The sequence below is a fragment of the Cladophialophora immunda genome, assembly GCF_000835495.1.
Source record: "Cladophialophora immunda strain CBS 83496 unplaced genomic scaffold supercont1.4, whole genome shotgun sequence".
NCBI classification, from domain to species: domain Eukaryota; kingdom Fungi; phylum Ascomycota; class Eurotiomycetes; order Chaetothyriales; family Herpotrichiellaceae; genus Cladophialophora; species Cladophialophora immunda.
Window position 1 is genome coordinate 700,367 of NW_015622544.1, and position 24,809 is coordinate 725,175.

General features: G+C 54.3%; 12 protein-coding genes across 12 annotated transcripts; 6 read left to right on the plus strand and 6 right to left on the minus strand.

The window, feature by feature from the left end:
- The first annotated feature begins 89 nt into the window (after window positions 1-89).
- PV07_06627 (uncharacterized protein) lies at window positions 90-2,611 on the plus strand. Its single transcript, XM_016393621.1, has one exon. The coding sequence runs from the start codon at window positions 484-486 to the stop codon at window positions 2,152-2,154; it is 1,671 nt and encodes a 556-aa protein (XP_016247040.1). The 5' UTR covers window positions 90-483; the 3' UTR covers window positions 2,155-2,611.
- A 308-nt stretch (window positions 2,612-2,919) lies between these two features.
- Window positions 2,920-4,875, minus strand: PV07_06628 (uncharacterized protein; the record flags this gene model as incomplete). The annotated part of the gene is made up of 1 exon (XM_016393622.1): window positions 2,920-4,875. The coding sequence occupies one exon, from the start codon at window positions 4,873-4,875 to the stop codon at window positions 2,920-2,922; it is 1,956 nt and encodes a 651-aa protein (XP_016247041.1).
- A 1,872-nt stretch (window positions 4,876-6,747) lies between these two features.
- Window positions 6,748-7,736, plus strand: PV07_06629 (uncharacterized protein; the record flags this gene model as incomplete). Its single annotated transcript, XM_016393623.1, has 2 exons — window positions 6,748-6,945; window positions 7,023-7,736. 2 exons carry the CDS (start codon window positions 6,748-6,750, stop codon window positions 7,734-7,736), a joined length of 912 nt encoding a protein of 303 aa, XP_016247042.1.
- Window positions 7,737-8,146: 410 nt separating this feature from the next.
- Window positions 8,147-9,016, plus strand: PV07_06630 (uncharacterized protein; the record flags this gene model as incomplete). Its single annotated transcript, XM_016393624.1, has 1 exon — window positions 8,147-9,016. The coding sequence occupies one exon, from the start codon at window positions 8,147-8,149 to the stop codon at window positions 9,014-9,016; it is 870 nt and encodes a 289-aa protein (XP_016247043.1).
- A 190-nt stretch (window positions 9,017-9,206) lies between these two features.
- Window positions 9,207-10,220, minus strand: PV07_06631 (uncharacterized protein; the record flags this gene model as incomplete). Its single annotated transcript, XM_016393625.1, has 2 exons — window positions 9,207-10,073; window positions 10,155-10,220. The coding sequence occupies 2 exons, from the start codon at window positions 10,218-10,220 to the stop codon at window positions 9,207-9,209; spliced, it is 933 nt and encodes a 310-aa protein (XP_016247044.1).
- A 615-nt stretch (window positions 10,221-10,835) lies between these two features.
- On the minus strand, window positions 10,836-12,468 carry PV07_06632 (aspartyl aminopeptidase; the record flags this gene model as incomplete). The annotated part of the gene is made up of 2 exons (XM_016393626.1): window positions 10,836-12,230; window positions 12,283-12,468. 2 exons carry the CDS (start codon window positions 12,466-12,468, stop codon window positions 10,836-10,838), a joined length of 1,581 nt encoding a protein of 526 aa, XP_016247045.1.
- Window positions 12,469-13,334: 866 nt separating this feature from the next.
- PV07_06633 (uncharacterized protein) lies at window positions 13,335-16,220 on the plus strand. Its single transcript, XM_016393627.1, has 2 exons — window positions 13,335-14,011; window positions 14,067-16,220. Exons 1-2 carry the CDS (start codon window positions 13,731-13,733, stop codon window positions 15,535-15,537), a joined length of 1,752 nt encoding a protein of 583 aa, XP_016247046.1. The 5' UTR covers window positions 13,335-13,730; the 3' UTR covers window positions 15,538-16,220.
- Window positions 16,221-16,729: 509 nt separating this feature from the next.
- Window positions 16,730-17,883, plus strand: PV07_06634 (uncharacterized protein; the record flags this gene model as incomplete). Its single annotated transcript, XM_016393628.1, has 2 exons — window positions 16,730-16,979; window positions 17,146-17,883. The coding sequence occupies 2 exons, from the start codon at window positions 16,730-16,732 to the stop codon at window positions 17,751-17,753; spliced, it is 858 nt and encodes a 285-aa protein (XP_016247047.1). The 3' UTR covers window positions 17,754-17,883.
- A 365-nt stretch (window positions 17,884-18,248) lies between these two features.
- On the minus strand, window positions 18,249-20,106 carry PV07_06635 (uncharacterized protein; the record flags this gene model as incomplete). Its single annotated transcript, XM_016393629.1, has 5 exons — window positions 19,535-20,106; window positions 19,327-19,461; window positions 18,885-19,258; window positions 18,618-18,808; window positions 18,249-18,550 (listed from the first exon to the last, which is right to left on the minus strand). Exons 1-5 carry the CDS (start codon window positions 20,024-20,026, stop codon window positions 18,249-18,251), a joined length of 1,494 nt encoding a protein of 497 aa, XP_016247048.1. The 5' UTR covers window positions 20,027-20,106.
- Window positions 20,107-21,160: 1,054 nt separating this feature from the next.
- Window positions 21,161-22,066, minus strand: PV07_06636 (uncharacterized protein; the record flags this gene model as incomplete). Its single annotated transcript, XM_016393630.1, has 1 exon — window positions 21,161-22,066. The coding sequence occupies one exon, from the start codon at window positions 22,064-22,066 to the stop codon at window positions 21,161-21,163; it is 906 nt and encodes a 301-aa protein (XP_016247049.1).
- Window positions 22,067-22,232: 166 nt separating this feature from the next.
- On the minus strand, window positions 22,233-22,679 carry PV07_06637 (uncharacterized protein; the record flags this gene model as incomplete). The annotated part of the gene is made up of 3 exons (XM_016393631.1): window positions 22,233-22,448; window positions 22,564-22,623; window positions 22,674-22,679. 3 exons carry the CDS (start codon window positions 22,677-22,679, stop codon window positions 22,233-22,235), a joined length of 282 nt encoding a protein of 93 aa, XP_016247050.1.
- An 832-nt stretch (window positions 22,680-23,511) lies between these two features.
- On the plus strand, window positions 23,512-24,582 carry PV07_06638 (uncharacterized protein; the record flags this gene model as incomplete). Its single annotated transcript, XM_016393632.1, has 1 exon — window positions 23,512-24,582. The coding sequence occupies one exon, from the start codon at window positions 23,512-23,514 to the stop codon at window positions 24,580-24,582; it is 1,071 nt and encodes a 356-aa protein (XP_016247051.1).
- Window positions 24,583-24,809: the final 227 nt, after the last annotated feature.

Below are 24,809 nucleotides of genomic sequence, written 5' to 3' on the forward strand. Positions count from 1 at the left end.
GCGCCTGTGAGATGCGTGTCTGGCGTTGACGTATTGCGACCCTGCGATTCTGCCACTCATGGTGCGCGATATTCGCACGCTCCTCAGCCTTTCGCTCTCAACACCACGATTCTTCTGCTACCAGAGACACAGACATCAACACCATCTCTCACAAGACTCATGTGCCCTTTTGGCAGCATGACCCTCCAGGCTTCGGTATCGCTGGTAATCTGGCACGTGCCGTTTCTCTCAGCATAGTATTCTCGCCATTTCTTGCCTGCGTGTCCTTTGTCTTTTGCCGATCTGCTATAATATCTGGAGAATCGTACCCCAGCGCATGCATCACATCATCCCAGGGTCTCCGATCCAAGCATTCCGCCCTGCATATCAACTTTCTCCCGCAACCTATCCTCCCTCCTCCCTCTCGCTCTTTATCCTTGCCGCCTCTTCCTATCGCGCCCCTTCATTTCTCCAATGTCCCTTCTCTAGCTGTATATTTCAACCATGTCAGAACCTATACCCATCCCTCACTCCAAAACCGAGAGCGCCCTGGATGAGATGACCTCCAACGATGTCGCCGGTAGTGCTGGTTCCGATCTCACAGGCTCCCTGACAGGTGCTTTGACACCGGGCTACCAATCGGGCTATCAATCCTCCAGTCCTGGGAGTCCATATCTCCTCTCCAGAAATCCCTCCTACATTGGCAGCCAGTCGTTACAGGAAGATTGGGAGGTGCCCCTCGACAAGCTCACTTTTTTCGACATCTTCGACAACCTCGCTTTACCGGCCAAGCTCGAAAAATGGCAGGCGACCTTACAGGCTCAGAAAGAGAAGCTGGCGCGTCAGCAGGAGAGGATAAGGAGCTCGGGCAACAATGCGAAAGACCGCGCCGTGGCTGAATGGCGCAAACGAGTTCCCCCGGCAGACGAACAACTGGCCAAGTACCGATCGCGCATGAAGAAGTCGGTGGATGATCTAAACAAGAGATGGAACGAAGTTGTTACAATATCGATCCGCGAAAAGGTCTCCTTCATCTCCGCCGTCCTCAACGTCTTCATAAGTGGCTACCTGATTGGAGCTGTGCCTCAATACTTCTACTGGTGGTACACCATACAACTCATCTACTTCATGCCCATACGAGCGTACACCTACCACCGCAAGGGCTACCACTACTTCCTAGCAGATCTGTGTTATTTTGTCAACTTCCTGCTCCTCTGCACCATCTGGGCGTTTCCCCGCTCAAAGCGTCTCTTGATCAGCGCCTACTGTCTTGCCTACGGCAACAACGCCGTCGCAATCGTCATGTGGAGAAACTCCCTAGTATTCCATTCCCTGGACAAAGTCACCAGCCTTTTCATACACGTCATGCCTCCAGTGGCATTACACTGCATCGTCCATCTCACTCCAGACGAGTACTTGCGCCAACGCTTTCCAGCCGTGCATACCATCAAATACAGCGCAAAGGGTTCGCCCGGCCACTATGAACTCGCCGCAATGCTACTGTGGGCTACCATTCCCTACGCGGTCTGGCAGTTGTCCTACCACTTCTTCATCTCTGTCCGGCGCGCTGAGAAAATTGCAGCTGGCAGACCCACATCATTCACTTGGCTACGCCGTTCATACGCGAAGACGTGGATCGGGAAGTTGGTCAACTCGCTACCAGACTACCTCCAAGAGCCGGCCTTTATGGTGATCCAATACCTGTATGCCTGTCTCACGATAATACCGTGTCCTATCTGGTTCTGGTACCGATGGCCTAGCGCATTGTTCTTGTTGTTCGTTTTCAGCTGGTCCGTGTGGAACGGGGCGAATTACTACATGGACATTTTTGGGAAGCGATTCCAGAAAGAGCTGGAGCAAATGAAGCGCGACGTGGCCAAGTGGCAGAATTCGCCGGGAGCGATGTTCAGTCCACCCAACGGGCCCGTGGACTCGGATGTAAATCTGAGCATGACAAAGGACGATTCGAGCAAAAGACATGACAAAAGGCAATCGATCGATAAAATTCCGTTGCTGGATGAGACCGGGCAACCACAGCAGGACGGAAATGCAAACGACAGTCCGAATTTGGAAGCTAGTGCAAGGGCAACGGGTGCCGAGATTCTAAACGAGGCGAACGGCAACGTTTTGGATAGGAAGAATGTCTCCGCGCCGCTTACGGGAGCGACGATGTGAGATGCCTTGGTAGCGAAAGAGAAGGAGAGGGTCTACCTCGCAAGATTAGGCGAGCTAGTACAAGACTGCGAACAAACACAATGTTTGCATTTCACCAAATGTGGCAGATTGAGGAGCCAGTGCGCGAAGGAATTCTGCAATTGGATTAGCCGGCTCAGGATTTGTTGGAATGCTCTCGCGCGTCGACAACACAACCCGCGTTGTGACCTGCGGCCCACTGAAAACGATTGGAGTGAGGCACAAGCACGAAAGGACGGTATCTCGACACGGGCAAGCAAGTTTTCTGGTGTTTCGGAGCTGACGAGACCGTCTGGAGTTTTGGTGGTGGAATTGTATTGATTGTTCTAATTCTACCCTTGTAGATAGCTGATACCCTTCCGTTGTGCTTGATGAAATGCTTTCATTGCCCGAGACTCGATGTATTTCGAAGTCGAGAAAATACCCAGGACTGAGCTGTTCTATCTTTGTGTCCTCTGCACATTAGACGGATATCTTTGACCACGTACTTTTTTTAGACGCCCGCCCAGGGCTCTGTAGCTTGTCCCGTGTGACAACACCCAATACACATACCCGCAGGCAGATGAGTTTGCATGTTTTGGCACGCGCCCATGCGCTCAGGCAAGGGATGGATGTGTGGGCGAGAATGCACCGTTCTTCATTCTCATCCCTATCGTGGCGCCATCGAGGTGCTTAAAGCCCCCCCCCCCTTTTCCTTTTCCCACTGCCCCCTTCCACGCCCAAAGATCCCTCAAAACTGGAACCGGTCTAGCAGCCGAACTGGTTCTTTGTCGTCCACGGCGCTCCCTCCTGCACGGCCGTCCTCAGCCCAGAGCGCAGGACCACGTCCCATCCGCGAGGAGTCCACACGGCTTTCTCGTGGTCCTGGACGACGCAGACCGGGGGCGGGACAGTGCGGCTGGTCACCTGCTGCCCGACGGCGCCGAACTTGTTGGCCCGCGCGGAGAGTCCTCGGGCCTGGACGTCGACCCATCTGGCCTCTTGCTCCTTGGTGTCGATTTGCCAGGTCACCCGTCGCTGTCGCAGGGGCCCGGTGGTGTCGATCTCCCCTGCTCGCTTCCCCCTCTCGCAGGGCATGCAGGCGCGGTGGGCCCGACACAGCGACGCGGGCTGGCAGTAGCTGGCGACTCCGTCCCGGGCGACCGTGACCAACTCATCGTCACGGAAATCTTGGTCTTCTCCGACCTCCTCGGTTTCATCATCCCCGTCGTCGCCGTCGTCGTCACATGGGTAGCTGTCCCGGACCAGCGCGGCGAGCAGCTTGTTTTGGGGCTCGAAAAGCCGCCGCGGGACTTCTCCCCGGCCTGGGTACATGATGGGAATGAACGGGTTGTGTCGGAGAGCGACGCCACCTTCTTCTTCCCCCTCTTCTCCGTCGCTTACGAAGGGGTTGCTGCTAGCGGCGCTCGAGCGCCGGCTTCGACCGTACAAGGATGATGAGGGCGGAGTCGGCGCCCTGCGCACGGGAAATAGCGCACATGGCTGCTCTCCTGGTGGGATGGGGATGCCGATGGGGAGCGCCGACAAGATCTCGTCGATGTTCATGTCTACCTCGTCCACCACGTCGCGAGAGGACGTCTGTAGAGGAATGTCTTGGGCTGGCGTGGGCGGCGGCGCGATGGGCACCGTCACCATCGGCGACAGGGTGAGGAGGCTGGGCGACGTTGGGGAGTAGGTCATAGTATAGCTCGACATTTTGGAAGCGGTGCTTTTGTCGTCGTTGGCGGTGGTGGTGAATGCTTCAGGCGCGTCGTGATTGCGGTCTTGTTGCGTGGCGGTAGTTGATAGCACGGGTGCTGCTCGTGTCGGCGTAGCTTGATGGTAACGAGCGTGATGGGAGTCAACCAAATCAACCAAAGGGATTCTCGGTGGCAATGCCGGACTGCATGATCGACTCGACCTAGCACGACGACAGCGCCGACGACGACTTCTTGTATTCCTGCGGGATGCGGACCTGCGAGGACCTTCGACACCGGTCTGTACAGACGAGGACTCCCATCGTGACAGCACAACCCGGGGAGCCGATGATCTCTGGCCCGTATTTAGAGGAATCAAAGTTTGAGTCGTTCCGGAACCGACGAAAGGGTCGAGCCATGTGTTTCTTTGTGGCGGAACCCGATGGTCGTGAGGACCTGGGCGTCGAGGTGGTGGAACAAAGACGCGGCGTTCCAGATGCTCGCTTGACGAACACGGCGGGAACGGGTTGCGCGCAGCAGACTCTGCTGGCAGTCCAGTCACATTTCGAAGGTCCTCCGCAATCTTCTCTTCTCGGGTCTCGTCTCCTGTGATCTCTACAGACTGCTCGTCCGTTCGTGCGACTGCAGGGGAATCTGTCGTACGTGGTCCGTGCCCGGGAGCAGCCAAAACATGTTCCGACTGTGTAGACGAGGGCCCAGCACTCTCTTCTGGCACGACTTCTGGCACGACGAGGATGGGAATCCTCGAGGCCGGTGGAGTGGATGATGCCCTGGACGCGTGCTGCTGCCCCTTTTCGGTGAGAGTCCCAGAATCGCCATGGCTGGCCGCAGGCTCAGTGAAACATCCGAAGACTGGCAGCTTTCTCAGACTAGTATGGCGCGATTGACTGGATGCCAGCGAGGCTCCCGTAGAGCAACCGCTCCTCTCGCCATGTCTCTCGCCATTGCGTAAAGAGCCATCACCGGTACTGGACTCGCGTGGAAACCAGGGCTGTTTGGCTTTCATTTTGCAAAGGCCCCAGGATCAGTAGATCGAGGGATCGAGTTCGGACGCGAGCCCGTCGGGATGGCTATACATTTCGCAAACAGGGTCAGTTTGTTCTCGACATGTATGCCCGTGGCTGGTCACCACATTCGTCATGCGCGGACAAACAGAGCCCCCAAGGGTGACGATGAGCCGTCAAGCCGCTGTTGGTCTAGTCATGCAGAAAGACGAGGCATGCCGAGGTGATCGTTCATTGACTCGATCAAACAAACACGGCTGGGTCAACAGGAATATCGTTGGTGGTCGACTGAGTAGGAGTGCGATTCGGGCACTCTCGATGGTCGCTGAACCCCCTTCACCAAGTCTCCTGGCTTTTGATATCATCATGGATATCGTAGATAACCACTTCCTCGGAGGCGAGGAGAGTCTCAGCCTGCCTGGCATACTCTTTCTGGACCGGCTGCGTTCTCAAGGGGTAGATGATGACTTACCTCTGCCGTTTCAGGTCGCATTGTAGTAGCCCAGCCTCGTCGACCCCCAATGCCTCACCCACAGCCTCTCCCACGCTTCACTCGCCAAGTAATATATCACTTGCTAGGTACCAACTAAACCCCACCTAGGACCGGAGAAAATCATAGATAGCCATAAAGATTTGAGACACCAAATCTGTCCCAACATTCGACCGGCGAAACTGGTGTTTGCAGTAAGTCTTTTCCACAGTCTTCTCATCTCCCTAATTCGCAAGGCCAAGTTAGTAGTGACTGTGCCCGGAGCACTGGCTATGTAGGAGCTCTACTCTGTATCTCCCTAATTCATAGTCTGCGATCGTGCCAGGATCATAGTGAATTGGACCTTGTGTAGGAGCTCTGTCACAAGCTATAAGTGGGAGCATCGCGTCGTTCCAAGCCAACCGAATGGGATATGAAACAAAAAAACTCCCCTTCCCAAAGGGGGTTTTCTCACAAGTCTGAGTTTTTTTGCCACTTTGGGGTTCAATTCCGTTGATTGTCTCCTCTTACTTTTTTCTGGCACTCACAATAGGTAGGAGGGGTTTTGTTTCATCGTTTCAGAATGTGTGGGTGGGTGGGTGGTTGGGACTGGCAGTATTCCCTCCCTGCCAAAATGACTTGGCGGATAAAGCGTCGGTGTATGGGGTAGATTCAGACTCGACGATATGATTAGATAGTATTCTTGTACTCTCTCCTCGGCTGGCCTCGCAAGAGTCTGCTCCTTCATTCATCTCCTCCTGGGGGTTTGTTGTTGCAATTGCGTATATTCTGAGGCGGCTTACTCGGTAGAGATATACAGAGCAATATAGACGACAAGGAAGCTTCATCAGGCCATGCACAGATATCTTGACATAGAGAGCAATGAATGCTAGCATGACGACCAACCAGGAACAGGACCAAATCACCGCTGACATGAATACCATCACATAACAAAAGATCGAGATGAGAAGAACCGGAGTCGTTGAGGCCGTTGTTCTCTGACAGCCGAGATCCGTCGCGGCAACCGGATGTCGGTTTCCACCACGCAAGACATAGAGAATACCAGGAGAGTATTCTCACCTCAGCTTCCTTAAGCTTGCGTCCACCAAAGTCCAGCTCTTCCCAAAGACTTCAGTGCCATGGCGCAGATCCCTCTTGTTGATCCTTTCAGCGAAGTCCCCTTGATGGGCTTGCGGCATCTCAGGCCTCCGACTCGATGTGACATTCGCGTCGAGGCTGACAGCCACTCGAGATGCTGGCCTTAACGTGTCCAGTGGCTCCTCGAAAAATGGCCTGCGCAGGTAAGTCAGTCGATGTCCAGGAGCTATATAACCAGCTTCAAACCAAGAGAAGAGGTGCCTCCTCTCAATACCGCGTGCTTTGAACGTCGCACGACACTTGGATCATGGCAAAGGAGGCTTCATCGCAGGGTCGTCTTGCCAAATTCTTCGGCATCAGTGCCGACGAACATGGTGACTCTCAATGGCGTCCAGATAGCACTGCCGAGTTTGAAGTCGTCGGCCTGGGTCTGTCGCGGACCGGGACAACATCTCTGCGTGAGGCGTTGACCATGCTGGGATTTGGTCCTGTGCACCATGGAGTGGTCAGTTTGTATTCAAATATACATTCCTCGTTTTCAGTCCCAACGCTTCAATATGCCCGACTGACTCGGACCCGCAGGAGATATACCGCCGTCCGGATCACCGAGAAAGAGTGATCGAATTCATGCACTGGCTCAATCAGCATCCCCGCGAGAGCGAGACGGCAGGCGATGAGATGAAGAAGCGGCTCCGCGCTCTGACGCGGGGGTACCGGTCGACAATGGACGGCCCCATGTGTGACCTGATCCCCGAGGCCATCGCGACGTACCCAGAGGCAAAGTTCATCCTGACGGTCCGGGACTCCGAAGAGTCGTGGTGGCGCTCGTGGATGGAGAGCGTGGGCCATCACTTCGGCACCGGCCCACGGAGGCACGTCTATCGGACCCTGATATCGTCCGTCCGCCTGCTTCGACGGATGGACGACATGTGCCGAGAGATCAGGATCCGGCTGGAACGCGACTGGGGCTCGATAGGCCCTCACATGTACGGACTGCACAACCAGCGAGTCCGGGAGCTGGTCCCCGAGGGACAGTTGCTCGAGTACAACGTCAAAGAGGGCTGGGGCCCGCTGTGCGCTTTTCTGGGAGTGGACGTCCCCGATAGACCTTTTCCCAAGCTCAATGAGGGCGCCAATATCAAGGCCATTTACGCTGGCCACCAGGTATTCGGAGCGGTGACTTGGGCCTTCTACTTCGGACTCCTGGGAGGGACGATGTATCTGGTGGCGAAGCCTCAGATCATCAGTGCTCTTTTTCAATCCGCCTTGAAATGGATAGGCCTGAGCTCTGCGTGAAGATCTGGAGATTAGTAGGAATAACTCATCTGTTATAGCGCCATCTGCTCGTGATAAAAGTCGAGGAGATGACGAGGCTGTGAGCATTCGATATCAAAATCAGCGCCATAGTCTGACGAGAAAAGTCTTATTCGCTGGGAGGAAATAGTATATGTATTCATTGGGATGGGTATCTGCTCTACTATCAGACATCGTGGTGTCCCTGTCCTTGTTGATAATACTAGCCATATCGAACCTGGCCGCTACCTCGTCGCTATTCGGAGACTCCGCGTCAGACTCTGCATACAGTACCACTTATTTCTGAACAAGGCCTGTTGTGTAATACCTTCCCATGTACTTGCTCCCCAGACTCATTCCTCGCGAGTACTCTTCTGCAAATACCGAAGCAGGGCATTAAATTCACAACCAGAATGCAGAAAGCTCGACCTCCCCCTCCTCCGCCCAAGCCCAAGTCGCTCTCGTCAAACCCAGCAGTGTCTCATCCCAATTCCCACAGCCGCAAGCGCGGCCTAGGATGGCCTTGGGACCAACCCAGCACGCACTTCGCCCTCTACCGACCGTACGCCACGTCGGGCAAGATCTCCTGGGTCTTCAACTGGGAATGCTGGGTGCCGGACTCCGTGCCGCCCGAGGTGGAATGGATTCCCTGCGTCCGCACCGCGGCCAACGCCAGAGACCAACTCGACCCGTTCCTGACCGACATCATCCAGAACCGAGGGATCAAGACCTCTGCGCTGCTGGGGTTCAACGAGCCGGAGATCGCAGACCAGGCGAACCTCCCCGCGCACGAGGCGGCCAGGCTGTGGACGGACGTGGTCCTGCCCGTGAAGCGGAAGTTCAATCTCCGCCTGGGCAGTCCCGGCATGAGCAGCGACGTGTCGCGGAGCAAGCCGTGGCTGAACTCATTCCTCTCCGTCCTGGACGGGAGACACGAGATTGATTTCCTGGTGGTGCACTGGTACGGCCCGCGTTTCGCGGACATGAGGGCCTTCTTGGAGGAGATGCACGCCACGTACGGCCTGCCGCTGTGGGTGAACGAATTTGCCTGCTCCAAGATGGGCGGCGGAGAGGCCAGCGTCGAGGAGGTCGAGGCTTTCATCAAAGAGGCGGTGCCGTGGCTCGACGGCTGCCGCTGGGTCGAGAGGTATGCGTACTTTGGGAACAAAGACGTCGGCACCTGGGTTGGCAGAGCGAGCAATTTCACGGAAGAAGCCGCCCAAGCGACGGATACAGGGGGAAGCCAGCTGACGAGAGTGTCAAGACTCTACTGCGAGCTTTGAAACTGAGTCGGTGTATACAGGGGCCCTGGGAATGCAGACCGTGTTGCGTTGCAAAGATCTAGTCTATCGCTTCGAAGCCAATGTGCCGTTACCCTCAGACATCTACTGTTCTCTTCTTCCTGTACGCCGCAATCCAATCTAGCATTTCGGACCATCCATCCTCCCTCAAGCCCACCCTGGGCAGAAGCCATCATGCGGCCTCCAAGAGATCGTTCAATGCATTCACATAGTATGCCGGTCGGATGTCTCCCTCCAGAAAGTCCTTCTCCGTCGCGACGCCCGTCAAGACACCCAGGGTGCCTCCCAGGTTGCCCTCGATCCCGAATCTGATGTCCGTGTCGGCGCGGTCGCCCACCATGCACACCTTGCTCCGATCGAACTTGAACTTGCCCTCGATGGCGTCCATCATGGCCTGGTTCGGCTTGCCAAACGCCATGGGCTCCTGGCCGCCGAGCATCTTGATCAGGGGCGCCGAGATGGATCCCGCGCCGGGGAAGAACGAGCCCGCTGAAGGCAGGGTCGAGTCCATGTTGGTGGCCAGGAAGATGGCCCCCCGCCGGATGTACTGGTAAGCGTAGCACATCTTGAGGTAGTTGAAGTGAAAATCCAGGCCCATCAGCACCACGCCCACCTCCGGGTCCAGGGCCTTGGGGTCGCCGGCGGCGAGGAGCTTGTAGTCCTCGGGCGTCACGTCTCGCCTGTACGCCGGGTCTGTGCCGCCCAGGTACGGTATGCCCTCGGACTCGAGTTCGGTCTCGATGCCGGCCTCGCCCACCACGAAGACCTTGTTCTTTTGCTTGAGGTGTGGATGCGCTTGAGGCAGGATCCTGGAGATGTAGATCGCGGCCGAGTACGACGAGCCAAACACCTCCTCGGCACTCGCAGGTATGCCCATCCCCCCCAGCTTTTTCTGGTAGTCTTGCCTGGACTTGGTCGAGTTGTTGGTCACGAAAACGACCTGCTTGCCCTTCTTGCGCAGCATCTCCAGCGTGGCCACGGCGCCTGGGAACAAGTGGTCTCCGGACCAGAGGACGCCATCGCAGTCGATGAGGAAGACCTATGACGGACAAACTCGCGTTAACATTGAATTCAGGCACACGGCTGGAGCGACCTTCGCGGACGAGCAACGGGCACGAACATCGAACCTGTCTAGGAACTGACGGATTGCATCCTTGCTGCCTGCGATGTATTCAGGCGTGGTCATGTCTACGCCAGGTGGTGGTCGCAGGAAGCCAGTGGGCGAGCAGAAAATCTGTTGGGCAAAGGTTTGAACACCAGTCTTGGTCGCAACGGGCAACGCGGACGGTTGGGCCGTCTACGGAATTTATGTTCATTGAGAAAATATCTGGCTCGTTGGCTCGCGGCTTTGGAGATGGATGCCGTAACCCCGCATCCCTTCGCACAGCCTCTTCCTTTTGCCTAAAGGATTCTAATGACATATGGCCCTGAACTTGGAGGACGTCATGGAGGATTCGTAATCTAGTATCCCAGATTGTCTCGATGCTGAGTACAGCTTTAGACAGCAGCGGACAGACAGCCACTGGCATAACCGACACCATCCTGAAGTCTGCAAAGGGAACCGACAGAGTCGCCTGTTCAGAATCATAGATGCCCGAGAAGTTGTGTAGATCGGCCTGCTGCTTGGAATCGAGAGTCTGTCGCGGACGGGGTATTCAGTAGCTTGTCATATCTCAAGTCCTGGCAATATAGGCGAGTCATTGTGTCTAGCTCTCTTTTGCGGAGGTGCTGACCGATCACGTCGCTGTGTTGCCGTTCTGCACTGATTTTCGCCGCGCCAATCGGTGGGCTTCCAAGCCACTCAGTCGACCAGGATGGTCTTCTCCAAAGCAGAATAATGTCGGAAAAAGCTGCTGAACAGTCTGATAGCATGATGTACATCATCAGCACCTCCAGTTTCACGGCAGCTGTGCATCGAGAGCTGCGGATTCCCGAGATCAAGAGTGCGAGCACCCAGATGGGCAGAAAGCATCGGGCCGATGGTGCTTCCACAACTCGAGTCGTTTCGGACCACAAACAGCTGCAGCGGCACGCCTTCTGAATCACTGTCGATGACTTTGGCTGCTTTTCGCGCAACCTCCTGGAGTAGTACTATACCGGGCGAGTTGGTGGCATATCTTGCATTGGCGTTGATCTTAATAACGGGCCCTTGATTCATCTCTGGTCGGTGGTCGGATTCATATTTGCCTCCATAGTTAGGATTGACGGAGTGAGCCATATCTGCTGAGAGCAGAAACGAGCTTGATAGAGTTTGCTCGTAGGCAGTCGACAGCTCTGGATCGCTCGCGTGGTCGTAAGATTCTTCTGAACCATCTCCCACGAATGATGAGGACGGCAGAACAGAGAGTCGACGGATGATGGCAGGCAGCATCATGGAGAATGCTCCCTGGGCTGTCATACTGCCGATCTCCTCATGGTCAAAACATGCAATGAGACGTATTGAGGACTCGTCGTCGAGCGCGGATGCAGACTCCAACGAATTGATTAAGCCCATCGTTGCACAATAGGTCTGGTTCAGGTTATCCAGCCTAGCGGAAAAGATGAATTCATCCGAGAGACCACCCAGACATGCCTTTTGAGTGTCATAAAGCACAATCTCAAAATCAACAATCTCCTCGGCCGAGACACCGGCATCTGCGGCAATTAGCTCAACGATATGAGGGTGATGTCTTGTTGTCATGGCCTTTAATGGAGTGAACGGTTTATCCTGCTCCTCCTCTTCCGTGTCGCTTTTGGCCTTCTTCTCATCCTGGCGTTTAAGCTCGGCAGCCACCAGACCAGCAATAGGAAAGAGCTGGGTTTCTTTGTTGAAGGAGAAGGTCTCCTGTCGGTCGAGGTGGACGGCAAGGGTGGGGATGCGGAGGATGGGCTTCTGGATGTGAACCAGTCTTTGGACAACGTTGCCGTCAGTTCCTCTGACCATTACCCTTCCCGCGACGCCCAGGTCGCGGTCGAACCAAGTGTGCCACAGGCCGCCTCCGTATGTTTCGACACCGACTTGGAGAAAGCCATCGCCTTGTTTCTTGCTCACGGGCTTGATGCGCAGACATGGCGAATCGGTATGGGCGCCGACCATTGAAATGGGGTTTCCAGGCTTCCACTTCTTGCCGATCGCAAAGGCGACAATGGTTGATCCATTTCGAGTGAGGAAATATTTACCACCAGGCAGGCACGTCGAGGACCAGGAGTCTTTCTCCTATTGATATGAGTGAGGAGGATGGAGGAGAATCTGGATGGGCTACACTGACCTTGATCTGCTTGAATCCCACCGCAGTCAGTCGTTCCTTGATTGACTTGACAGCATGGAAGGGTGTCGGGGATGCATTGACAAAGTCGAGGAAATCGGTGGCTGCAGTTTTGACGTTGACGCTCGCCATGTTTGAATAGAATCTAGCGGATGATGGACCCTGTCGAAGGATCACTCGATGAAGCATACGAAAAGCGCCAATGATGACTGTACTGAGGTTGTTCCAGCGACAGCTTCAAAGTCGAACCGAGTCTGGTGATTCGTGATTCTGGGGAAGGGCGTTTACAGCGCAAGCATGTACAATGATTAGGTGGCCCAAGCTCCCGGTTTCACTGGTGGATTGATAACCTGCGAGCCTTGCAGATGCCAATCGCACCGAACCCAGCCAGGTCCCAGTTAGGGGGCTTCTGATCCACCTGAAACACCGCTCTTGTCGAATCAATCTCGTGCCCGCAAGGGATTCTCAAACAGCCCTGGGAAGCCATCTGGGTGACAGCAAGGGGAAGATCCGAAGGAGCAACCCTGAGACCATGATACAATGGCAATAACAACAATGATGACCGTGCTTTACTAGCCGCCCAAAAACACAGAGAGACGCGATTGTTGACAGCTTGCAAGGTCATGGCTGCGGCCGCGTAAAGTGGTTTTGTTATGAATGCCCAGCAGGAAGCTTGCCTAGATTTCGGAGGTTGACTCGCCCGTGCTATAATGTCTGGATAGATCCAGTTGGTCGAGCGATTTCCATGGAGACTTGTATGATGGAGGCGACTCGTTGGGCTCCATTCGTATACAGGCCGTCCGTAATATAGGAGGACTCTGCTCTATGAACCTAGGCTGGCGAGCCTTGGAGTTGAGTAGACTGGGGTGGTCCTTTGCGAAAGCCCACCCCCTAGCACGGTGCCTAGGAGCTTCCCATTAGTTGACCCAAAGCCCAGTAGAAACCCGATCTGGGCAACGCGCTTGGGGGGCAAATCGCTTGGCAGGCTCCAGAAGCGGCGGAAGCTGCAAGTGGCCAGTCCTTGTCCCTGATTCCCGCATTCATCCTCCATGTCAAGTCGATTCACAGATTGCGCAGCCGAACATCACCACAATCCCCCTACCTGAGTTACGACCCATTGCCATCTACGAGATTCACCATCTGCAGGACGCTGCCTTAGATCTACTTCACGATGCTTGGTATTTAGTTGAACCACGAGCCTCCTCTTTTGCGATTCGCGCAGGTAGACAATTGGCTCAGGGCGACAAAACAGTAACGGGTCGCGGTTGCGGTTGCGGAGGCCATCAACACCCTCACCACCGACATTGGGCATCTTCTTTGAGATCTATTGTCCTCTGCTTGACTTCACGTCACATGCCCGTCACCTTGGTACTTCACGCAAATAACACTATCCATTAATCCAAACAAACGCCCAAGTCGCTCCTTCCCACTGCCTTCTCACAACGCCCACCATGGCCGACGATTCAACAGCTCCCCTCGTGGTTGATACATCTGACCGTCCGATCACTCCAACGTTACCAACCCCTCTTGGTTCCAAGACGCCACCGACGATATCATCCAAGCGCTTCGGACACAACGAGGACGGCATGTCTGCCATCCAGCGAGCCACCGAGGCCATGAAAGCCGATGCTCTGAATCGGAGGTTAAAAGAAATTGAGAATGCTGGAAGACCGCGGGACAGAACTCCAGGTCGTAGTCCTAGTCGAAAGAGACAGAGGATCTATGGGGATAGGTGAGTCGGCCAGGGATTCGGTCGCTTGCCACTGTGAGACTGATTATGTCCTTAGATTCATACCGAACCGAGATGGACAAGACCTGCAAGCGAGCTACAGCTTGTTACATGATGATGCCTCACCAGCGACACCTTCAAGATCAAAAAAGAAGACCCCTCATGGCGAACTACACTTTCAGCGGACGGAAGAAGCGAATAGAACATACTCCAAAGTCCTGCGCAACGAGCTGATGGGTGATTCAGTCCCGCAAGACTACAGATCTTTGTCCCCAGATGAACTGTTCGGCCGACGACAAACCCCTCCAGGCCAACCATCGATATCGGCCATGCCTCCTGCCTCCATCACGCCTACCACTCCTCACAAGAATATGTTCTCCTACAAGTCCCCACAGAAAGTGATCGGCTCAGGCCACCCCACTCCCTCATCTCGAGCCGGAAAACATCCTGGAATCATAAATCTGAATGCGAGGTCGGATTTGTACTCCATCTCGCCCATCAACTACTCATCACAATCCATATTGCAAACACCGCGAAAGCAGCCCCGACCAATTGCCAAAGTTCCTTACAAAGTGCTGGACGCTCCTGAACTAGCGGACGACTTCTACTTGAATCTGGTGGACTGGGGATCGGCGAACATTCTTGGTGTAGGGCTCGGATCGTGTGTCTACATGTGGAACAGTGCCACTGGCAAAGTCACACAGTTATGCAAGCTGCCTGACAATGATTTGGTGACATCTGTGGCGTGGATCCAGCGAGGGTCACATCTGGCGATTGGAACGCACAAGGGATTCGTCCAGATCTACGACGCTGAGAAGTCAAGGAGACTGCGCACAATGACCGGTCATTCGGCGCGAGTTGGAGCGCTAGCCTGGAATGATCATATTTTGACCTCTGGCTCGCGGGATCGACTGATATATCATCGGGATGTCCGCAGCCCAGATCAGTATCTGCGAAGGTTGGCAGGTCACAAGCAAGAAGTTTGTGGCCTACGATGGAACACTGAAGATGGTCAGCTCGCTTCAGGCGGCAACGACAACAAGTTGTGCGTGTGGGATAAACTCTCCGAGACACCCTTGTATCGGTTCTCGAGCCATGTCGCAGCGGTCAAGGCCATTGCTTGGAGCCCCCATCAACATCACCTGCTGGCTTCCGGTGGTGGAACAGCAGATCGGTCGATCAAATTTTGGAACACCGCCAACGGGTCTCTCATCAAGGAGGTCGACACAGGAAGTCAGGTGTGCAATTTGGCCTGGAGCAAGAACAGTGACGAAATTGTCAGTACCCATGGCTACAGCCAGAACCAGATCGTGGTGTGGAAGTATCCCAAGATGGAACAGGTTGTCAGTCTGACTGGACACACCTTCCGTGTCCTTTACTTGAGCACGAGTCCAGACGGGACAACAGTTGTGACTGGGGCGGGAGACGAGACACTGCGGTTCTGGAGAGTGTTCGGCAAGAAGGGAAACGAAGGGAGAAACAGTGATGGCATTGCTGGACGATTGGGCGACTGGGGCGCGATTCGATGATTCAACCACTCATCCCAGTCGTTGCAACCAACTTGTGTCCGCGAACCGACCTATACAACCGTCATGCCCAACATTACCACGCACGAACCCAAACGATTTCACATTGAGATGACTTCTTGACGAAGTCGACTTGGATCGACTCGAATTTGTTACGACGTCTTGACTCCACGCGACCAACACTGTACAGCACACAGCTTTATGACATTCAGCCCGCGAGCTAATTTCCATGGACGGACGGGGTGGAGCTGATGATTATATTCTTTCTTATTAGCGAGCACGAAAGGCCATGTCAGATTCAGAACCAGAACCAGAACCAGCGAGCGACCAATCTTTGTCCGAGCTGGGATATCACGAGACTTTGCCACGATCTGATGGTGGAGGGCGTTGTGACGGAGATCTTTTTTGCAGATGATGGGGGCTGCCTTGGCTTCACGAACTAGCTTGAGCGAGTTGGGGATTGCTGTTGATTTTTGCAAGCGTGGCGCCCATGGTAGCACCGGATCATAGGTCAAGCGATTTCATATGGTTGGGAAAGCAGGTGTCTCTCACCGTTGAGAGCTATGGTCTGCAGGAGGTACTCCAGGATCCAGGCACAAAAGCCCGACGATTTTGTAAGGAGGCCACTACAAATAACAAAGACCGAGCTGAGAAACCGAAAACGGATTCAAGTGCACTGCGCAGACTTCTTGTAGTATATCTTTTGGACGAATTGCATCCATGAGAGCGCCTCGAATCCCTCTGTAGCCACTGGCCGTCCCTTCGTCTACACAAAGCGTCCTGGCCTTCTTCGACCTCTTTTGAGATCCTTTCCGTTAGCCCCAAGCTCACGGCATGCTGTATCGTCACACTAGAAGTTGCTCCAATGAAGCTGCAAATCAATCTCGCAATTCTCTCGCACTTCGGCCCGACAACGCAATATATGGCGACCTGTCTTCGATGGATACCCCCATATCGGCTACCTATATGGTAAAGACATTCGTCTTTGATTTCTTTTGTCCATGCTTTGTCCGAGCTAGTTTCATGTGTCTCAAACAAAACCGAGGCAGCTCCATTAAATAGTCCTAGGGCCAGGCCATATAAGTCCAGTCATCCACCCATACCATCATTTCAACTGGATACTTCAACACTTCGAGCGTCTTATTCTTGAGAAGGGGCTGCGATCGGCCGCTTTCAGCAACACGCGCCGATAACCATGGTCCCCGCCATTGAAGTCTACGACGTTTCTACCCCCAGCAACGCTCTCGTGGGAGCTCTAGGCACCACGACAGGCGGCCGGAAACTGAAAGTCCGATCCTATCCACAGTTTCCTTCTCTGGAGGAAGAGCGACTCTACCGAAAACAACATCTAGCAGCAGCGTTTCGAATATTCGCTGAACGAGGATTTGACGAAGGAGTCGCGGGGCATATCTCCGTTCGAGACCCGATTCTGACAGACCATTTCTGTAAGTGCTCCCTGGCTAGACCCCGTTCGTTCAAGATGGGGAATGGAAAATGAGCGAGTGGAGCTAGTAAAGAGCCCACATAAAGCATATTAGAGGCGTCAGACAACAGATCTCGACGCAACAGACTAGTCCAGTTGAACGTACAATGACCCAGAATCCATTCCAGGGCTCAACCCCCTTTCCCAACATTTCTCCCAAATTTGCGTCAGCGATCTCATCCTAGTCAACGAACAAGGCGAAGTCGTCGTCGGCGACGAGCCCATCAATGCCGCCGCCTTCGCCATACACTCTGAGATACACAAGGCCCGACCGGACATCAATGCCGCGTGCCACGCGCACTCCGTCTACGGCAAGGCCTTCTCCGTCTTTGGCCGGGAACTGGACATGATAACGCAGGACTCTCTCCGCTTCTACAAGTCGCACGCGGTGTACGAGAGCTTTGGGGGCGTGGTGCTCGACCGTACGGAAGGGGAACGCATCGCCCGAGCGTTGGGAGATGGCAAAGCGGTGATTCTCCAAAACCACGGCTTGCTCACGTGCGCGAAGACCGTCGACGCCGCGGCGTTCTGGTTCATCAGCCTCGACAAGACGTGCCACGCGCAATTGCTGGTCGACGCGGCGAGTGCCGGCGGCGGACACGAGAAAAGGTTGATCGCGGATGAAGAGGCGGAATTCTCATGCGCAAACAACGGCACCGACGAGAAAGGATGGTTGGCCTTCCAGGGATATTATGAGGAACTGCTGGCCAAAACAAATGGGGGTTTCTTGAAGTAGGGATCTCCGCACGCTGAGCAATGGGTGGGGGAGGACGTGGCAAGATGAATCTGAATGACCGATAAGGAGGCAACATGAGCAGTGGAATTGGCGTACGAATCGCCGGTGGACTCTTGCTCTTCGTCACCAATCTCGCAAAGAGGATTGTCAAGTTCCCTTGTATGCATAGTGTTGAGCAGACGTATGTCAAGGGTATATAACCTCAGTTTTCATTCTGTCCTGTGTAAGACTCGGAAATTTGGTAATTTCATGTTGGCAAAGCATAGCTTGTCGCATTCTGGATGTCCCGTCCCCTGCGGCTATGCCCAAGTTATGTCCCAAGCGTTGCAACTCCCAGTTCCGTGCCCACAATTTGGTGTCCAGTCAGTCAGCCTCCATGATGTCGAAAATATAGACTTCTCTTCCATGGCCCCGGCCAAATTTCACCTCACGCCTGACCAGAGGGATTCCGATTTCGCAACACGAGCTCCCTTTGTTCCACCGTTGGGGCCATCTTCAGGACTTCACCGTCACCGTCTCCTCAATCAGAATCTCGCCATGCTTGCGCTTACCGAACTGGAGGACCGGCGTCTTTTCCATGAACAAGTGGTCGATTTCCTCGAGCGACAGATTCCGGCATTCGGGAATGAAGAAGGCAAAGACCAGCGCACAAGCCGCGAGAGCCCCGTAGATGAAACCGAGCTTGGGGCCAAGGTTTGCGTATGGTGCGTACAGCAGGTACGGAATGGTGAAAGTGACGGCAAATTGGGTGACGACATTGACGATGGAGGCACATGTGTATGTAATGTCTCGCATACCTGAAGTTAAAGCGAGGTTAGGTTCCTTTTGATCGCCCAAGAGATACACAGAAGGATCGGGACTGACGGTTACTGGGAATCTCAGAGGTGATGATATGATAGATCGGACCCCAGCCAAAGCAGAAACCGGAGTAGTTGATGGTCAGCATCGCACTAATGCCGACCTTGTACGAATGAGACGGGTTTGCCTTCGTGCCCAGGCAACCCATAACGAGGAAAGAACTGAATTGGAGGAAAGTGCCGGTGAGCAATAGAGGCCTGTTTATCGGTCGAAATCAGCATGCATGCTCCAATCGCGCGAGGGAAGTCGTTTGTTCCGAGCTTATGGACTCACCTCCGTCCAGCCTTGTCAAGAAAATACATGGCGACCATAACCACAACGATGAAAACAGCCGTATTGATGCACTGCAATGCCAAGGGACCCAGAGCGCCAACATCCTGGAGGAAGACGGTGCCGTATTTGGCAGTAAATGACTGGCCCGTCGCTTGAGCCCAGAAATTGGTACCGACGCTGATGAGGGATCTTTTCATGTTAATGCCTTGCCACATCTCCTTGAACTTGCCGCGCTCATACGTCGCGCTGACCAAGGCGACCTGGGTGTCATATTCAGACAGGACCGATTCCTCGGTGAAGCGGCCGTTTCGGTATTTGCGGAGAGATTGTAGAGCATCATCTTGACGATCGTGGACGAGGAGCCAGCGAGGGGACTAGGTGAAATGTCTTAACCCAAATACTTGACAGCTTTGACGACTTGAATGCAGAACGGAGAACGTACTTCAGGACTGAAATAAATGCCGACGAGGACGATACACGGAATAATGAAGAACAGAGCATAAGGGATTCGGTAAGAATCTTCCCCGTCGATGCTGGAGGTTCCATAAGAGATCAACGAGCCGATGAAGGCTCCAAGCTGTTCACGGCCTCGTTAGCACAAGACCTTCTCGAGGGATCTTAAGAATCTTGCCCGGGGGGTTCAAAAATACCATGTTGCCCAGTTGATAGGTAGCCACAATAAAGCCTCTGGCGTGAGCAGGGCAAATCTCGGCTTGCATGACCGGGACTGTGACCAACTCTTGCCCAATGTAGACATAGTTCAGGATTCGTCCCACGAGCATCTGCTCCTTGGTTTGTGCCGTGATCAGGAGTGTTGCAGCCAACAAGGCCCAGAAACACATGGCGTAGACCGACCGACGACGTCCATAGTGGCGGCCGATCCAGCCACCCAGAATGACCCCCGCGACCTGACCCACGTAAGTCAAGCTGTTGAAGAGTGACAGGAAGTACGGGGCGATCTCGTAGCGTTGGAGCTCGTCGTTCCACGAGCCAAACTTCTTTTCAAAGGCGGGCATCGCTTGAGTCGCGGCGAAGACGCTGTTGTCCATGCCGAAGTTGAACGACGACATCATGAGGATGGAAACGGTCCAGGCAAGCTGGCCATTGAAGGCTCCGAGGATTCGATGGTCTCGGAGAGGCATGATGGCGGGTGGGCTGGAGCGCTCAGGTTGTGGTCCCGAGAAAGAGGTGGTCAGAAAAGCCACGGGATGGTCAGCTTGAGGGGGTTCGAGGCAATAGAATCAATCCTGTAACCCTCGACGGGAGGAGGTGCGAGGGAGATACATATGGTCGAACTCCAGGGGGGCTGTACAGCCTTGCTCACCTCTCTTTCTTCCCCGCAATGCCTTTCAAACGCGGGGAGGAGGGTGGATACCTGGTGTGCCCTGGTGCCTAGTCGCCCACGCCAAAATTCTCCGCTACATATAGGAAACACAGCTGGTGGCGGTGGTACGTAAGTAAGGACACCAAAAATAAAAGCCGGATTGCCAGCTACGCAAGCAGTCGCGGACTCGGTGGAACTGTGGGGTTGCAATTGATTTGATCTGATTATTCGGTGTGCCTACTTGTAGGTGGAGCTTTGTCACTAAGGGTGGTGTTCAAATCAATTGCCCCCACTGTAATACACCTGTGAAAGACCCTCTGTACTGCCCGATTCGGCGTAGCGCAGCCTGGTCGATCCCCAGGCCTCCAGCGTTTTCGCACCCGGCCGCGGAATTCGCTGTTCGGAGCGCACTCGCACGGTGTCGCCTTTCGCTGCGAGTTAGCATCATGATACCGGACCGTGCTTTCGCGTCGCGGAGCCAGACGCATGCTGTTGGGCTTTTCTCTTTTCTGGAGCTCTGCAAGGTTTGTTTTTCCTGCCCCGCAAATTGAAGAGCCAATGGTCTTTGCATTTCAAATTTACCAAAAAAAAGCCGCAAACAATCTTCTAGACCCCCCTTTAGAGGCAGGCCGACCGAGACTGTAATTTCAAGTACGCTGTATCCAGAGTACGATGGACATTCCCTGCCGTTAGACATTCATTCTCATGAAGCGACGGTTCACCATGCAGACGATCGAAGGCCAATCCTACTCGACCCGTTCTGAAGATTCTCCGGGTCGATGCAGCTGCTAGTCAGGTGGGCACTCTGCTGTTGACCTTCCCTCAAACTGTAGAGCACTCACAACTGCGTGGAAGGTCAGCTCCGATAGGCTGAAAGACAGTCTACCTTTCTGTCCAGCTCGAATGATGATCAATGGATCTCTCTATGCCAAATGCCAAGTTCATTCTCTACCTACAACATATCCGGCGTTACGACGTTGCTTTGCAACCCGTCAATCAACACCTCCCTCATGGTCTGAGCACTTTTCACTCTGATGTCTATGAAGCTCTGCGGGCTATAGAACGCCGTGTGACAGGTCAATGTCAATCGACCTACCAGCCATTCCTCCTGCTTTCTGTAAGCCTGTATCAGGGGATGCACCCGGTCCAGCGGTATAGGTTCCTCGGGCAGGACGTCTAACCCAGCCCCCGCTAGAATTCCTTCTTTCAACCCTCTCTCCAAGGCGTCGAGCTGTAGGATCTCTCCTCGAGCGGTGTTAACCAGTATTGAGCCCTTGGGCATCAGCGAGACGTGTTCCCAGCCTATCATGTTTCTCGTCTCTCGCGTGCACGTGCAATGTATACTCAACGCAGTGCTTCGGCGGAAGAGTTCGTTGATGTCCTTCGTCCGTTCGACCCCGAGCGCTTTGTCGATCCCATTAGGCACATAGGGGTCATAGAATATGACGTTCCAGCCGAACGCCTTGGCCCTTAGACACACCGCGGTACCGATGCGACCAAGGCCGATGATTCCGAAGGTCGCTGACTGTATTCGTGACACGAGTGGCGTCTCAATCGGCATCCAGGGATAGACAAAAGGCTGGCGTTGGCGATCGTGATGTAAGAGAATGCCGCGGCGCAAGCCGAGGATCAAAGCGAGAGCGTGGTCCGCGATCTCCCCGGTACCGTAATCTGAAGAGATGTCGGTATAAGCAAGTTTCCTCCGGGGAGAGAGATTCAATGAGGAAAGAATATGGCCGGGCGAATTGAGAGACAGTAATAGCAGCAAGAAAACGGGTACGATACCTGGTACGTTGCACACCGTGACATTCCTCTTCGCCAGCGCGGTGCGATCGAGACGATCATAGCCCACCCCCATCCTGACTATCCTGTCAAGTGTAAAACGACGTGAGCTTCGATTCTTTGCCTTCAACGCTCCCTCGACGCCTGTGGAGGGTCGGCCACGCCCCAACAAATGCTGGCTGGTCTGGCCTCGCCATCTCCAGGAGTCGATTCAAAGCACGGAAAGACTGGGACCAGGCATCTTACACCTTCAGTCTGGGGAACAATTCCAAATCCTCCGCCGTAAAGCGCATTTTCAACACCATGACGCCGTCGACCCGATCTCTCAGACTTTGCGGTATATCAGACCATGGTTTTGGGGTGGGAGCCCCGGTCGGATACAGATCTGTTTGGACGTATCGGACTTGATATGGGTACTTGGAAGCGGACGTGAAAATTTCTTGTTCAACAGTGTCGTCCTAGTGGAAACGCAATCAGGGGGTTCGGATCCTTTGGAAATTTCTTTGTTGATTGGGTCCTCACGAAAAGTGAAGATGCCCTGCGTACGGACATTCAGGAAGGAAGCTCACGTACAGGATACAGCCCGTCTGCTTGAATGATGGTGTACACGGGTACCTCATTTGTCCCGGATTCCTTGTTGCAGGTGTTAGAGTCTGTTTGAATAGGTAGGCGGCGCGACAAACCTGCATAGTTGGCTAGTTGTAAATGAACTTGAGGTGCCTGAGGCGTATATCCTGCCGGCTTTTATCGGGCGTCCCAGAGGTCCCAGAAAGAGGGCAGATGAGGAGTGTGGAGAATTTCGGAGCGCAAGAATAGTCTTGGAAGGTCTCCGACAGAACTTGTAGGCGACAGCGAGATGTAACGTGGTGGAAACGGAGGTGCTTCGTGTGGTTTATGAGGTTTGATATGGGATCCTCCAAGGCCCGCGACGGCTGGGAGCGGAATTTCCGAGCCGATTGATAATCCTAATTCCTAGTTACTATCGATGCGGAAGACCTGAATAGAAAATAACAGAGGATACCACAGTGTGTGGGACGGAGAATGCTAATGGTCAAACTGGCTGTGTTCCCCTGCGACGATTTCCCACAACCGCCTGTTTGAAGGTGAAATGACAGCCTTCCCGATGGGGTCTTAGCGTATTGAAAGGTGGATGCTTGGACCCACAAGCATAATTATTACAACGGACGAAGCATATCTTGGCCTTCCATGTACATTACGTCTCAACGAGCAAGTGGTGTCTTGATTACGAAAATAAGCCCCACGCATTTCCCAGCGGGCCATCCTGAGATAGGGGTAAGCCGGGTCTGACTCCACCTCGCCCATTCGCACCTTCGCAGTCAAGTCCGCGTTCGGAGACATGGAGACATCTGTGTGCGAAGAAGCGGTGGGACTGGGAAAATATCTAATGCTCTCGACAAAGCTAGAACGGAGGTCCTGGTCATAGTGTCAGCTTGGTCAGTGTCGAGACCCCCTTTGATCAAAACTTCTCCGTAGACACGGGAAATCAATACATTCATCAAGATGACAGTGACAACACACGCCCACTACGACGAGCGCACCGAAGCCTTGGAAGTCGCAAAGGCCTTTGCCGAGGCCATCAAGGGCAAAACCATCCTCGTGACGGGCGTCAACCGACAAGGAGTCGGCTTCACCACGGCCCAGGCATTTGCCTCTCAGTCCCCGGCACATCTCATTGTCGCGGGCCGCTCTGCCTCCAAACTGCAAGAGTGTATTGACGAGCTCGAGAGGCAATATCCAAACGTCGAATACCGCGCGCTGATCCTCGACCTTGCGAGTCAAAAGGCGGTCCGCAAGGCCGCCGAGGAAGTCCTGTCGTGGAGCGACATCCCCACGATCGATATTCTCGTGAACAACGCCGGGATTATGAACATGGGCTTGGCCGAGCGAGAGCTCAGTGACGACGGGCTGGAGATTCACTTCGCAACCAACCACGTCGGCCACTTCTTGTTCACGAATCTCGTCATGCCGAAACTGCTCCAGGCCGCCGGGACAAACCCCAAGGGATCGACGCGGATCGTCCAAGTCAGCTCCGGCGCCGCAGAGTCAGGAGGGATTCGCTGGAGCGACATCAACTTCGAGAAGACGTCCAAGGATCTGCCACCGGAGGAACAGCCTGATTATGCGATCTGCCGGCGCTGGGGCATCCCCGACGCGCCAGATCGGTCGTTTGTCCCATTGATGGCCTACGTGCAGAGCAAAGCGGCCAATGTGCTGTTCGGCGTCAGTCTCACGGAAAAGCTGTACCACGCCCACGGGATACTGAGTCTCGCCGTGCATCCCGGGGTGATTGCGACCGAGCTGGGAAGATACAACACGAAGGAACAGATCGATTCCATCCACAAGCGCGCCCAAGCCGGGCGATTTCACTTCAAGACGCAGGGCGCGGGAGCCTCGACCAGTCTGGTCGCCGCCACGGACCCCGAGCTGGGACCGAGCGAGGCGAGCGGGCATGGAGCTTTCCTGAAAAATTGTCAATTAGCTGATGCGCACCCGCGGGCACAGGCACCGGCTGAAGCGGAGAAGCTGTGGAAGTTGTCCGAGGAGCTGGTTGGGCAGAGGTTTTCCTACTGATCATGCTATTTCGTTGCAAATGCCCTTCTCAGAGTGTTCCACCAACACGAATATATCTCGAGTTGATTGATACCAGCCTGTTTCAATGCAATCCTTTGATGCCATTAAACTTGCAGGCAGATCCAACACCTCCCACAACTGCCATTGTTACTACACATCGAGATTTCCTTGCAACGCACATATGTCTATCTCGAAGTGTTGATGATGGTCTCCAATTTCTTAATCAA

Coding starts and splice junctions, on each gene's coding strand:
- PV07_06633 (XM_016393627.1), top strand. CDS start 13,731: ATGGCCGACGATTCAACAGCTCCCCTCGTGGTTGATACATCTGACCGT. Junction 14,012..14,066: donor CAGAGGATCTATGGGGATAG/GTGAGTCGGCCA, acceptor TTATGTCCTTAG/ATTCATACCGAACCGAGATG.
- PV07_06627 (XM_016393621.1), top strand. CDS start 484: ATGTCAGAACCTATACCCATCCCTCACTCCAAAACCGAGAGCGCCCTG.